Genomic DNA, 13833 nt, shown 5'->3' on the forward strand with positions numbered 1-13833 from the left:
TATTGCATCTTTATCTGTTTCTAAAGCATTCATGCTGGTGCGTTTGTGTCAAAGTGGCCACAATGAACATCCTCTTAACATTTTTAGTACTGTACGGAAATGTGTATCCATGTTTCACATGTAACTGTTGAAATATAAATCATTTTAAACTAGAATTATTTGACTAATATTGATCACATACATGTACTTTTTGCAGTAATGCATTAAATACCAAATAAACAAACACCAGCCTGCTTAACATATTCACAGGCATTAAACAGCTCAGTTTCCCAAACAGTGTAATCGCTTTAATACCATTTTCACATCAAAGGACACATATAACCATGGAGTGTATTCATATAGAGAATGAATGGAAAAGAAAGACAAGTGCAATCAGTAGAAAGCTTTGTGGGAATGATGTAATGATGTAATATGTGGACTGGAGTTGATGCCATTGTGGATTGTGGATCTGGAGATGAGGAGATGGAGGAGATGAATGTGACATTTGCACAATAAATGTGCTGTAAATATTAGAAGTGACAGTGTGTTTTGCGAAGTTTAGGGTCATACTAATGAAGGGTCAGCTTGAAAAAGATGTATGTGTTGTACAATATGGAACAGAGAAGAGGAGAGAATGCTGTTTAAGTTATTCTGATTGATAGGTAAATGTACCACACGTCCACAAGCAGTGATTGATGATTAGTATAAAAAGCCACGTCAACGTCTCAATCACAGGATAGTTCAACTATAATTATGTTTAATGGGCCTCTTTCATGGACTGGTATGTTATAGATATAGCAATTAAGCCATACATTAGTAACTAAGTGCCTGGTGTCATTGTGGTACAGATGGGTTTATTCACTCAGTGTGAATGTTGTCTGCACTTTAGCAAGAATTTGTTTGCTGTGTGTTTCAAAACCAAATCTTGAACCGTCACTTAATGTTGGCATTACTGTGGTTATTTATATATACACATATATAAAAAACCCTGAATCCTCGATAGTCAGACGGAATTAATTTCCGAAGCAAGCTTCAATCACCTCAGACTTTATGACTGGAAATGATCCAGTGCTGGCGAAAGCTGTTAGAGTTGTTGTGCTAAAACTTGGCAGCACTGTGGGTAGGTTTGTTTCCATTTAATCACAAAGTGGCACATTTGTTTTCATGTAGTTCACTCAGTGGCCATATTTGATTATGCTCTATTTCAAAGACAGTACAAAGATGCCTAACACTTATAGGGGAGATGGAATATATTCAGCCTGTCAATGATATTAAGCTCAATTTTCATTCATCAGGCTGCAATTTTTTGCAAGCAAGACATCAAGGCTAGACAAGCAGAACATTCTTCATCAACATGTACATCCGTTACATCGAGTTTTACTTTAAACTCTTTTGATACTTTTATATGCTATACTTTTTTTTTTTTTTAGGCAGAGTTGAATTAGGGGGAGAAATTATGTTTTAAGTGTAATGCAGACTCAGTATATAAATTGATATGAGTTTATAATCATTCATTCATTCATTCATTCATTCATTCATTTTCTACCGCTTATCCGAACTATCTCAGGTGTCATCTGGCATCAAGGCAGGATACACCCTGGACGGAGTGCCATCCCATCACAGGGCACACACACACACTCTCATTCACTCACGCAATCACACACTACGGACAATTTTCCAGAGATGCCAATCAACCTACCATGCATGTCTTTGGCCCAGGGAGGAAACCGGAATACCCAGAGGAAACCCCCGAGACACGGGGAGAACATGCAAACTCCACACACACGAGGTGGAGGCGGGAATCGAACCCCCAACCCTGGAGGTGTGAGGCGAACGTGCTAACCACTAAGCCACCGTGACCCCAGTTTATAATCAGAGTTTTAGAACAGAGTGATAATGTTGTTGGTGCTAAAAGGCATCATTGAAACAGTAAAACAAAGTAGAGGGCAAGCAAATTTAGGAGAGATTAAATTCAAGAGTACATTTATGAAAATAAACTCTCAGCGCTCAACACAGGTGAGCATTGGTGGTGACAGTTGAAGCTTTGTAATAAAGATTTCATCGAGAATGAGTTAAGTGGCCACTCTATTATCATCTCTTTGCCATCCATCTGCACTATAAACTCATCCTCTCACATACAGTATACCACCATGCATCACCAGGCTTTCTCAGCAAAAAGCTCTGCCTCGTGCATTGTGTAGAGAGAGAGAGGAAGAGAGAGGGACAGAAAGAGAGAGATTAAGAAAGAGGGACAGAGAGAGAGGGACAGAGAGTGAGAGAGAGAGAGCAATTTTCCTCTCTTCTCTTTCAAGCTGACCTGAAAGGTCACAGTGAAGGAGTAAACCTTTCTCTCTCATTTCTCTTTTATCCTTCCCTCAATTGGATAAAATTTCAGTTTTATTCTTGGTTTATTTTTAATAACATTTTAATCTTCCTAACACCATGCAGGAATAATGAAATCTCTTACTGCAAAAGAAAGCTTGCTGAAAACTCCATTTGATCTATTCACATTGGTTTGAATCATCTCACTTATAACAGCATTGTGGGTGGTGAGAGGAGGAGAGAGAAGCATACTAGCTGTAACTATGTGTTCTTGGCTTTGTGTTGGTTCAGCATGACTAACTAATGAAGTAAATGCACAAAGCACAACCTTGACAACCAAAACATGTGACATCCAGTCTCAAACATTAAACAGCGTATCCCTCATTACGAAGCATACATTTATGCCATGCTCTGTTATCATTGGTTCAAGGATTATTTAAAGTCTGTGGTTAGTCTCTTTTTGGCCAGCCTTCTGACCATTATGAAAATATTAGCATATATACACATATTTTCATGCAGAGAACCAGCTTATTTACGCTAGCTAATGTTGTTTTGATCTGCGCGAACATCTTTTTTTAAACATGATCCCGACAGGTCATTGTACAGTAGCACTGGTGTAATGTACTGTACGTCTCAGTAGAGGTGCCACAGATGCGCTTTAAATGGAGTGTACACACAGTGCTATATTTGAGACGTTATACTGTAAATGCTGAAGATTTCTTTCAGTCCACATTGATATCCTAGCAACCACTGCTGCGTGCCTGGCAACCTACACTAGGCTGCATTTGCAGTGCCTTCTTGATTTTTTTGGCACTTTGTTTTTGTCCTTTACCTGCTTCACTAGTGTCTTGTGTAAATTAGAAATTAGTCTTTAATTTTATGCTCCAGCAGATGCAGGTTCTGTCCTGCCTTGAAAGACAGATGAACCTGCAATGGTGTCAAGGCCTGTGGGCTCTTTTGGGACTCGTAACCATGGTAACAAGTCTGTAGTAACATAGAGAGTGGGTCACCTGCAAGACTTCTGTGCTCCGCTTCAAAAAAAATGTTTGGAAATTCCCAAACATGCACAGAAACATGTCTCTGGAGAGGTGCAGGTGTTCTGCTAACCTCCATCTCATTTCAGTGTTACTGCTTTAACAATGCTCCAGTGAGTATGTGTATATGACTTAAGCAATGCATCGTAAGCATAAAGATTGAGAAACTGAGGTGTCGTAACCTTCCCTCTACAGATTCAACTGCAAGCACCCCTCAGGCTACAGACCCAGCACCACCACCTTCACCCTCATGGCCCTCCATGGGCAACAATGGAGAAGCAGGCAAGTACTGCTGTCTGTGTGGTGCTTGGTTCAACAATCCACTGATGGCACAGCAACATTACGAAGGCAAGAAACACAAAAGAAATGCAGCAAGAGCACGACTCCTGGAGCAGCTTGCAGGCAGTCTGGATGCTGCCGAGAGCAGAGGTGAGTTGGGTTTGAGGGCTGAGGCAGCTTGCCAAGGTGGAAGGAAAAGGGGAGAAAGGAGAATAATTGGGAATGCAGAGCAGACAAGGAATGAAAAATGTTTATATTTAGTAGAAAAATGTTTATATTTAGATGAGCTAAACGGCAGGGCTCTGAGTTACTAGGGTCACCGGCTTGAAGTCCTAGACTGGGAAAATAGACAGCTGCTCAGGGGTCCAGGCTGTCACTGTTGGACCCTTGAACAAGGCTCCCAACTCTATCTGCTCCACAGACACCCTATCATATGTCCCTGTGCCCTGATCCCACTTCCTAACAATCTGGAATATGTGAAGATAGAAAGAATTTCACTGTACTGTAATGTATACGTGACAAATAAAGGCGAAATTTTCTTTCAGTGGGAAAGACCAACTTTATTTTAATGCTCTACACCCATGTTTTAATATAGTGTAGCCTTTAGGTAACCAAGACAGTCAACATTGTACTTAATATTTATAATTATACTATCCCTGTATTTCGTTGCCAGCAATGAGTGTTAAAAAAAGGATAGAATAAAAATGTGATCCATCTGACGGCCACCGTCTAGAAGTTCTAGACTGGGAAAATAGACTGCTGCTGTAGGGTATCAGTGTCACTGTCTTCCCTGCTGGGGTAACAGGTGGCATCAAGTGTAACTAAAACACATTTTGACCAACCAATTGGCATTCGTCATTCATTTTATTAACTTCCAAAGATAGACAGGTTCTTATCTCAGTTATCACTGGTCAATGAGATTATTTTCTATTATGCTTTAGGAAAAAATGTTTTGTTTTGTGTTTGTTAAAATACACCTCCGTAATCAAAGCTCAGTGTTCATCTAGCATCAGCATACTGGAATGATTGTCAAAGATCCAGCAAGACATCGTCCAAAGACAGCTTACAGAGGATCAACAGAGATATGGTGATCGTTTCTAAAGACAGAAACACCACAAGCTGGATATATAAAAGGTGTGAGCCAAGAAGTCATAGTTCATTTTCACAGCTGATCTGTAACCAAGTCTGGTATGGATATTCTAAGATATTTCAATGTTGTCAGGGAATACATTATTTGTATCTGCACCAACAGGACATTTTATTTGAAGAGAACATACAGCAACCGTGGTGTGCATTCTGGTTGTCAAAGATGCTTCTGAAATAGTTCAACACAGCAACGATAAAAATTCTTCTTACATATCGTATAAACAAGCATCGTAAAAAATCTCGAACTCTAGAATCATGCCGTAGGCAGCGACCAAATAGACTGATGTCCTTGTTTATAGCATTCCACTGTGAATGTCACCTTCTATTTAAATCTCACCAGAAATATTTGCTGTTGATTACAACACCCTGCAACGGGAGAAGGCACAAGTCTAACGCCTCTAAACTGGTGTTGTTTGAACAGCTGAATTTAGGCTGAGAAACAACAGAGCTCATCCTCTCTGTCTCATCAAAGTGAGGGAGATCTGCTAAGATTCATCTTCTCTTTGTGCTGCTAAACCTGAGCATGGCTCTCCTAAAACCTTGTCACCTTGAGTTTGGCTGCTCCTTAGGGTACTGTCAGAGCTCAGCAAGCATGCCACATCTCATTCATCATCCTCATTAGAAGCCCACAACATGAAGGTGTAGTGTGTGTGAGCTGAATGCACACAAAAACACAGACACAAGTATGAAGCACTACATCGCTTTTATCTTTCCATGAGTGTGGTTTGTTTGAGAGCCAGTGGCTCATTTAGAAGACCTCCCACTTGTTCAAGCCATCAGTGAAGTGACTGCTGGGAGATTACAGCCTGGTCTGTTTATGTGAAAGCCATTTCAGCGTAATAGCCTTCTTACTGAGGCTTTATTTTGATGTTGAGATCATGGGGAACTTGCTGGTGTGAAGAAGGTATTAATTTCCCCTAAGTATAAAGGAGAGTTCGACATCCTTATGGGAAACACCACACATATGATTTAGACTTACAGATATTTACCAAATTTAAAATTCTAAAAGAAGTGTTTCTTTAAAAAAAAATAAAAATGTAAGAAAAAAAAAAAAGATCATTGTCCCTCTCATGAAAAAATTATATTGTGCTATTTTTTGTTTTAAATGTACACGGTATGAGAAAAAAGAAGTGATGCTATAGTGATGTTTTATATCTATGGCAATGACTTAGCATCTTAAAGCAGCATCTTAAAACAGAAAGGTATTCTTAACTGAATGCATCCAAAACAGACGAGAAACTGATGCCAAGACAGAGTTTTCAGTTCACCGAAGACAGGTCTGAAATGCAGTGGAATTCGTAGCTTTGAAGCAAATTGCTCAAGGAAAAACAAAAATAAATTGAAGACTGCTCTTTTAATCTCTGTTTGTCTCCAGATGGCTCATACTGTTATTTGAGTGCTTGTGTGGTTCACTGTGCTCTCAGATTACAGTACGAACACCCTGGTTAGCTGGAGATATGGCTATTGTTGAACAACTACAAGCAACCGGATACCAATAAATACAATCAATGTGTATCTGGTTTTTATTGCAACCTGCCTGATCATCAAACATCATGTTTGACATTGCTATTCGTATAAACTCTTTGTAAATACAGTATAGTATGGCTATGCTGTAACAGACCAGACCCCCGCTTATAGTTGTTAACTAAGTTACAGTTTAAACATGGTCTGTGTAATGAACTGCCCCATCTGCCTTGTCCTACAGAAGCTACAGTAGCTCGCTCTCTTCAGATTCACTGATGAAGTGAACCTCTCACCTGCCTCTTAAAAGGCCTGGTTGACTTATTACTGTGATGGAGAGGAAACAGAATGAGCGAGTCTCTCCACTCCATGGGATACAGCGTCACATTAATGTGCTGCATTACAAATGAGAGTCATCTTGGTTCTATGAACAAGAGCACATGTCAAAAGTCAGCCCTCACTCTTTATGTATATACTACATAGATAAAACACGAACAGATATAGTGTATCTTTCAGCATAATTCTTTGCCGGCATTCTGGTCAAGAAATTGGGACGATTTCCTTTATCAAGGTATGAGATGTCAACTATGAATATGAATTGATTGCTCAAAAATGAACAGATAATGTATTGCAAATACAGATATGAATAAAAAGCAAAAATACTTTTTTTTTTAATAAAAAAAAATTTCTTAGAAATGTTCACAAGGCCTCTGGGTTAAGACCAGTGGTGGTTTCAATTAGGTTATAGCTTATGATTTTGGAAATAGATACAAGACATTTTAATAGAATATTTTGCAGACACAAAACTGCGAGAGCAATGAGGAAAAAACTGTCCTTCTTACATCTCATATCCATTTTAGGTTTAAATCTGCATATAAACGCATATGCAAATATCTGAAACAGATTTGCAACGTCCTCAATCAAGGTTTACTTAGTTTTACTCTATACACTAATGTGACTAAATGCACTTTGATTTTGTTTTGTTTTTTACTTTATTGTGCCAGTCCTGAAAAAGGGAGAATTAGATGAGAAGGAGATTGAATATGAATATGCAGCTCTGAAGCAAATGAGTCTTAAATGAATGCATCCAAAACAAATAAAGTGCCAAGATGGAGCTATCACCTCTCTTTCCTTGTCAGTTTACCCAAGAGAAGTCAGAAATGCAGTGGAATTCTTCAGATGTTTTTTTTTTTTTTTTTTTTTTTGTAGTTGTTTTTTTGTTTTTTTTTGTTTGTTTGTTTTTTAGGCTTTCTAGCAAATTACCAATGTAAAGGTTTTAGATTGATGACCCACTTGCCTGAAAATAAGAGTTTTTTTGCCACCAGCCAACACTCATCAGCAAATTTTCCATCTACATCCTGTGAACATTCATCACCCTGGGTTCTCTCCCTCCTTCTTATTCTCAGCATGGTTCTTTCAGTCATGTGGGGCAGTTTAACTACCAGCAATCCGAAATTGCCACAGTGTCTTGCTAGTCTGGTTTATTAGCATCATACTGTGAGGTCATTAGCTGCCCACCATGCAGGAAACATTCATTAAAGAGTGATTATTAAGAGCAATAAATAATTAATCCCGCTATTAATGAAATGTTGCTTCAATCATATAAGTTAGAGAAGCTAATTCTGATATTCTTTGGGCTGAGTATTTAATCCATTTCGGATTCAATATCTACAATTATTTCAATATAATATGTAGATAATTATATTAATATAGATAAACCATAATTTATAGGCCCTCATCACAATTATGAGGATAAAACCAAAGGCATTGTGCATTATGTGCTCACTGGAGGTTCTCTGGATAAAAACTATTAAATGAACATTATTTCCCATTTCAGTGATACAATAACCTCTGTTCAAAGATAAAACTTCACTGTAAATATATCTTAACTGCTCTAGAAAATAATAATATCACAACTGTTATATATACACTATATGACCAAATGTTTGTGGACACATCTTAGTTCTCCCTCCTCTTATGGGAAGGCTTTCCACTAGATATCGAAGTGTTTCTATGGGGATTTACTTGTGTTCCCCCCACATGCGCATTAGTGAGGTCAGACACTGATGTTTAGACAATTTAGCGCTGTTAACAATTCACATTGTTTCAAAGCAGCTTTACAGAAACAGTAATAAGTAATTAAAAATAAGAATAAAAATTAATAAATACATTTTTAGTTTACAATTAGGCTACAATATATCTCTAACATCTATCCCTAATGAGCAATGGTGGCGAGGAAAAACTACCTGAGATGACATGAAGAAAAGTTGAGTGCAAACAGGCTCAGAAGGGAACCCATTCTCATTTGGGTGACACTGGGTACTAATGGGTCAGCGCAAATTCTGAGTTCACCGTGGATCCAACACTAATTCCTTCCTGCCAAAGTCTTCAAATGATTGCTGATGAAGACCAGACCATAAAGCTGACTGATGCAACATTGGTTCAAAGAAGGCATTAAAATGTCTCCAGGTGGCCTCATCCACAACAATCCCATGAGTCACTGGCTGACCATGCAGATCAATCCCCGGCAGGGTGAACACCAGGCGACGAGACACCAACCAGGGGTAGAACGTCACGATTGACGAAGTAAGTCTGTAAGAAGAGACGAATCCAATTCCAATTCATCCTAATGGTGTACATTGGGGTTGCAGGCAGGACTCTGTGCAGGCCACCTAAATTCTTCCACTTCAACTTTGGCAAACTATGTCTCCATGGACGCTCTGAGCATGGGACACTGTCATATTACAGTATGTTTGGGCCCCAGAGAAGTTGTAATTCCTCAGCAAACAAGGACCTTCCAGGAAATGAATATGGGTGTAACAATCAGATGTCAACAAAATTTTGGTCACATAGTGTAGAAACTGCCATGTACTCATATAGTGTATACTGTAGATACCATATTGTATTGGGTTTTTAATGTATTTTAAATGATTACACTAAATATAGACATAATCCTGGCTGGTATAGGCTGTAAAACATCTATAGTGCCATTCATTTCCACTACACATACAAAAACATTTGCTTCAAAAGCCATTAGTGATCCAAAGTACTTAAGCAGTGTAATCACCAAGTAATTTAGGAGAATATATCAGCAGCTTTTTTGGGATACGGGTGCTGAAGAATGTTCAATAGCAATAAATGTCTTAGTTATCTGAAATAACTCAGCAGATGTCTTACAGAAATGAAGCCACTACATGTAGCCACGTGGTTTGCCCATATGTGACGAATGAGTGTTGCTGCACTCATTCTGCTCATCTTCTCAGCTCTCGCTCTTTCCATCTCATGTGCTCCTTTATTCTTTTCATCCATCCATCTATTTTTTAGGCCACTGCTGTTCTTTACCACCTGCAAACCCCTTAATTAGCACGCATCTGTTTTGCCTTCATTGCATGGCTGCACACATGCTTTCTCTTTGTTCTGCTAAACCAGCCAATCAATTTTCCTCTCGAATCAAAAGTTGAGTGGAACAAAAGGAATTTTCAAATGCTAATGGGGTCAAAAAGAATGAATTTAATAGGAATTGATTAGTGATATCTTCTGTCATAATTATCACATTCTAAATGACACTGATCTGGTCAATTGATACAATACACTGCACAAACTTTTATTATTATTATTATTATTATTATTATTATTATTATCATTATTATTATTATTTTATACATCTGTATTATTAAGTAATGCAGATGTTTCATGCATGTTATGTTATTCTTGTTCCTCATGGGTTTCCACTTAATCACTGTATTTTTCACCTCCCGCACATGGGCTAAATTGTCTGTAGTGTGCGAATGATTGTGTAAGTGTGTGTTTGAATGTGGACTGAGATACACTGGCATCCTGTCTAGGGTGTTCCATGTGTTTGTGACCCGGGTCTCCTTCCCACTAGGATAAGTGGTGTGGATGGATGGATGGATGGATGGATGGGTAGGTGGATGGATGGACAGCTAGAATGGTGGGTGGATGGACAGACGGATGGACAGATGGATGGATGGATGTTTCATCACAAATTGTAGCAGTCATCCAAACTAGAACAAAAACAAACAGATTTATGTTGATGCAGAAGGATTCACCACAGGGTCTTTAACAATAAAGGTAATGTTTCGTTTCTTTTTGTTCATGTGTATTATAGGCCTGCGTAGCAGCTACTCATGCAGCATATGTAATGTGGTTTTGAACTCCATTGAGCAGTACTATGCACACCTCCAGGGATCAAAACACCAAAACAAGTAAGTGAAATTCACAAATCTAACTGTGCTGTTGTGACTGAACCCTGTTTATCATTTTTATGATTTTTTTTTTTTCAATACAAGTGAACTCCTCTGCCTCCACAACATGCCTTATGTAGTCGTTCTTTTTAAAGTTTCTTTAAATTTGAAGTGAACTTTGATTATCCTTCTTTTTAAAACTGACCAGGGTAATATTGGTTCTTCAGTCGACTAGATGAAGCTGAGTGGGTGATGTTGGCCTACCAGAATTTACACCTCCACCATGTTAAATGAAAGCCAGATCAAACATCTTTTCTTTACTCAGGCAAACAAGACTAGAGTAAACAACTCTTTTGAGTCAGTACAAATTGGAGAACTGCCACTGATCAGAACTACTGCTACTGATTGGCTTCCTCTTTCATTCTGGGCACAAAAGCATACCATTTTGTTTTCTATTACTGTATGTTTTAAATCGACTAGTGATTTCGCCACCATCATTCAGAAAGAAATCTGAGGGGATGTGACTGAAAGATGGCATGAGAGCGAGCGCAAATATGTGAGGTATAAAAAGAGAGAGACAATGAGAGTAGGAGAAACCCTGCTGCGCAAATCCGTGACACTTTGTCTTTAATAGGTCAGACAAACACTATTTCTGGCCTATTTTGAAGTACTGTGTATGTAGGCTACACTCTAGACTAGACTCTGCTTAAGCACACAGATGTACTGTACACACACACACACACAATTGTCTTACTATCCTTTTGGGTACCTTTCACTGACAATTCTTATTGCAGCTAAGTAATGCTATGAATGTAACTAAGTCTAACCCTGACATTTATCTCAGAAGCAGTACTGTGGTGATACACCAAAGGTCAAAACTGTCAAATATGTCTATCCATGAGGGGACATTTGGTTCCCACACAGAACTCCCCGTATTAAACACTCACAAACACACACACACATACACACACCTCCAGCACTGCATTTAACATGCCAGCAGTGCGGTAGAGGCAGAGGAGGACATACCCTGAAAGCCAAATCACCACTGCCTTCTAACACCTTCCACTCATTCACTGCAAATCCAGCTACTGTACACCCTCCCTAAGGAGAAATCATTAAAGACAGAAGTATATTCACGAAACAGTAAGGTAAATTCATTCTAACAGGTTCAGTAGCAATCCTGTCAACTAAATACAATGTAAGTCTATGTGTATGTTTATGCATTAATATACAAAAGAGACTTGTTTTCCACAGAGGACTCTTTTTTTTTTTTAACACCTCCTCAGTGACTCAGTGAAGCATGATGGTGCTGAGTAGAATAAACAGACCTCAGATCTTTGCACCAGATACAAGTATTTATAAGATGGAGTCTATTTAATTAAGATCATTTGAAAAAAAAAAAGAAATCAGGCAAAATTAGGAACCCAATCGTATGCCGTAAATTGTCAGATTTTTACTTCTCATTTATAATCACTGAAGTTGAGTGAAGATTGTGAAGATCTTTTTGTTTAACATCTTGAAATATCCAACACAAGGGTGTTACATTTCTTAGGCATCTTAACAGCAATTGACATAATACACAACTCAAAGGTCTTACTGTAATAGCAAATTTACTCAGAAGCATGTTCAAAACAAAATACACTACATAAACACCCTGGGTCTGGTTTAGCAAACATAAATACACACACACACACGCACACACACACACACACACACACACACACATATATATATATATATATATATATATATATATATATATATATATATATATATATATATATATATATGCCTACACATTTCTGCACCTAGAATCTTATTTATTATAAGTTCTACTGGTTCATAAGGATGTGTGCAGATTTATGCACACCCCTGACCATGCGAAAGCAGCAAACCCCTAGTGGGAGAAAATTGTAATCACGAGTAAACTGATTATAAGGAGCTCTCCTCCTACTCGTTGTCAATCATATCAGCATAATTGACAGAGTAATTACCAATTTCAGTGCTCACATGGTGCAGGCAGGCATCACAGATGAAATGTAAAGTAAAATGTTATAAAAGGCACATCTAAAGATTGATTGGGATGATTGCTTGAAGACACTTGCTTGAACTTTTTCTTTAAAGAGTGATGGAAACCCTATGAGAGCTGATGAGTGGCTCATCATTCCAGTTCATTTGCCCAGTGCTGATTTAGTTAATCACTGTTCTACAGTTGTTTAGGCATTTCAAAGAAAAATTAGAGTCAGTTCTGGCATTTTCAACGCATCTGAGGGCCAAATAACGACATTATATTCATTCATATGCCTCATGCTGGAACATCTCCCAATATGGCAGCAGAAAGGATAATGTGGGATTTTCACACAGTTGCAGTTTTTCTAAATGCATTATGTAGCCAAAAAAAAAATAAAAATCGCAATTTATTTCTTAGACAAACTATGTGTAAAAGTGCCTAATAAGCCATGTTTGTTGTGCTCTACTTTAAAATAACAGTTCATCTTCTTAGACCTTTATATATATTTTTAAAGGGAATTTGTTTATTTGTATTATTTTGGTGATTTCGGGTGTTTCATTATTCACACGAGTGTGATTATAAATGCAGAGTAGGTTAGAATATGAATATGTATTATTTATCACCCTTGTCAGACGACAGAGAAAGAGACAGTGATTTTATTTAAAATAATGAGTGAAAAATTCAAAACACAATATTAATCATAAAATCCAATGTCAAGTGGAAGGTCAGGTGATGTACAAACAGGCGTTCAGAGGATGAAACGATAATCATGAAATCAACTTTGATCGGAAATTGCGAAAATGTATCTTTGTACATGTAGACTTTGTACATCAGATGATAAAAAGAGCTGAACAAATACTTGGCAAAGAGTCTGAGTTGTTTTCAACATGCTCATGTGGTATGGTGATGATTGTGTTGAGGATTGTACAATCAGTTATCAGGTGAACTAGAGCATGTACAGGGTTTCGTGCAGAAAATTTGTTAGTTAAGGCGGTAGGGTTGGGCGGGGTGGGCGGGGCCGAGGGGGGGCGGGGCTTCTTTGTGAGATAGACCACAGACTCTGTACTACATTTAACAATTATTAAAAACAGGCACGTGCAACTTAGCTATCAGGTGAAGAACTCAAACAACAAAATCACCAGCTAACTTACTTTAAATTTGCAAGAACTATAGACTAATACAATAACAGACTTAAATAAACCCAAAACATAAGTCCACTTACAGTTCTCAAGGACACACGTTTTATCAACTGGCTAGTTATCCTCCAGACAGTGACTGACCACGTCTTTCTCTCATTTCGGCCGTGTAGCACGCGTGCCCGCTCGCGGTGTGAAGTGCATCCGCGCTATTCTCCGAGATGCACTTGACGGCCTTTTGTGCAGCGGAATTTTTTTTT

The 13833-nt window shown here is 38.3% G+C and overlaps 1 protein-coding gene across 1 annotated transcript in view; it reads left to right on the forward strand.

The window, feature by feature from the left end:
• Positions 1–13833, forward strand: part of zgc:171482 (zinc finger protein) — a 69740-nt gene that overhangs the window by 42804 nt on the left and 13103 nt on the right. The window contains exons 5-6 of the mRNA XM_060871381.1: positions 3531–3764; positions 10351–10447. Of these exons, the coding sequence (XP_060727364.1) occupies positions 3531–3764; positions 10351–10447 (331 nt within the window). The remainder of the gene's footprint in view (positions 1–3530; positions 3765–10350; positions 10448–13833) is intronic.

The sequence above is a fragment of the Tachysurus vachellii genome, chromosome 6 (genome assembly GCF_030014155.1).
Source record: "Tachysurus vachellii isolate PV-2020 chromosome 6, HZAU_Pvac_v1, whole genome shotgun sequence".
NCBI lineage: Eukaryota > Metazoa > Chordata > Actinopteri > Siluriformes > Bagridae > Tachysurus > Tachysurus vachellii.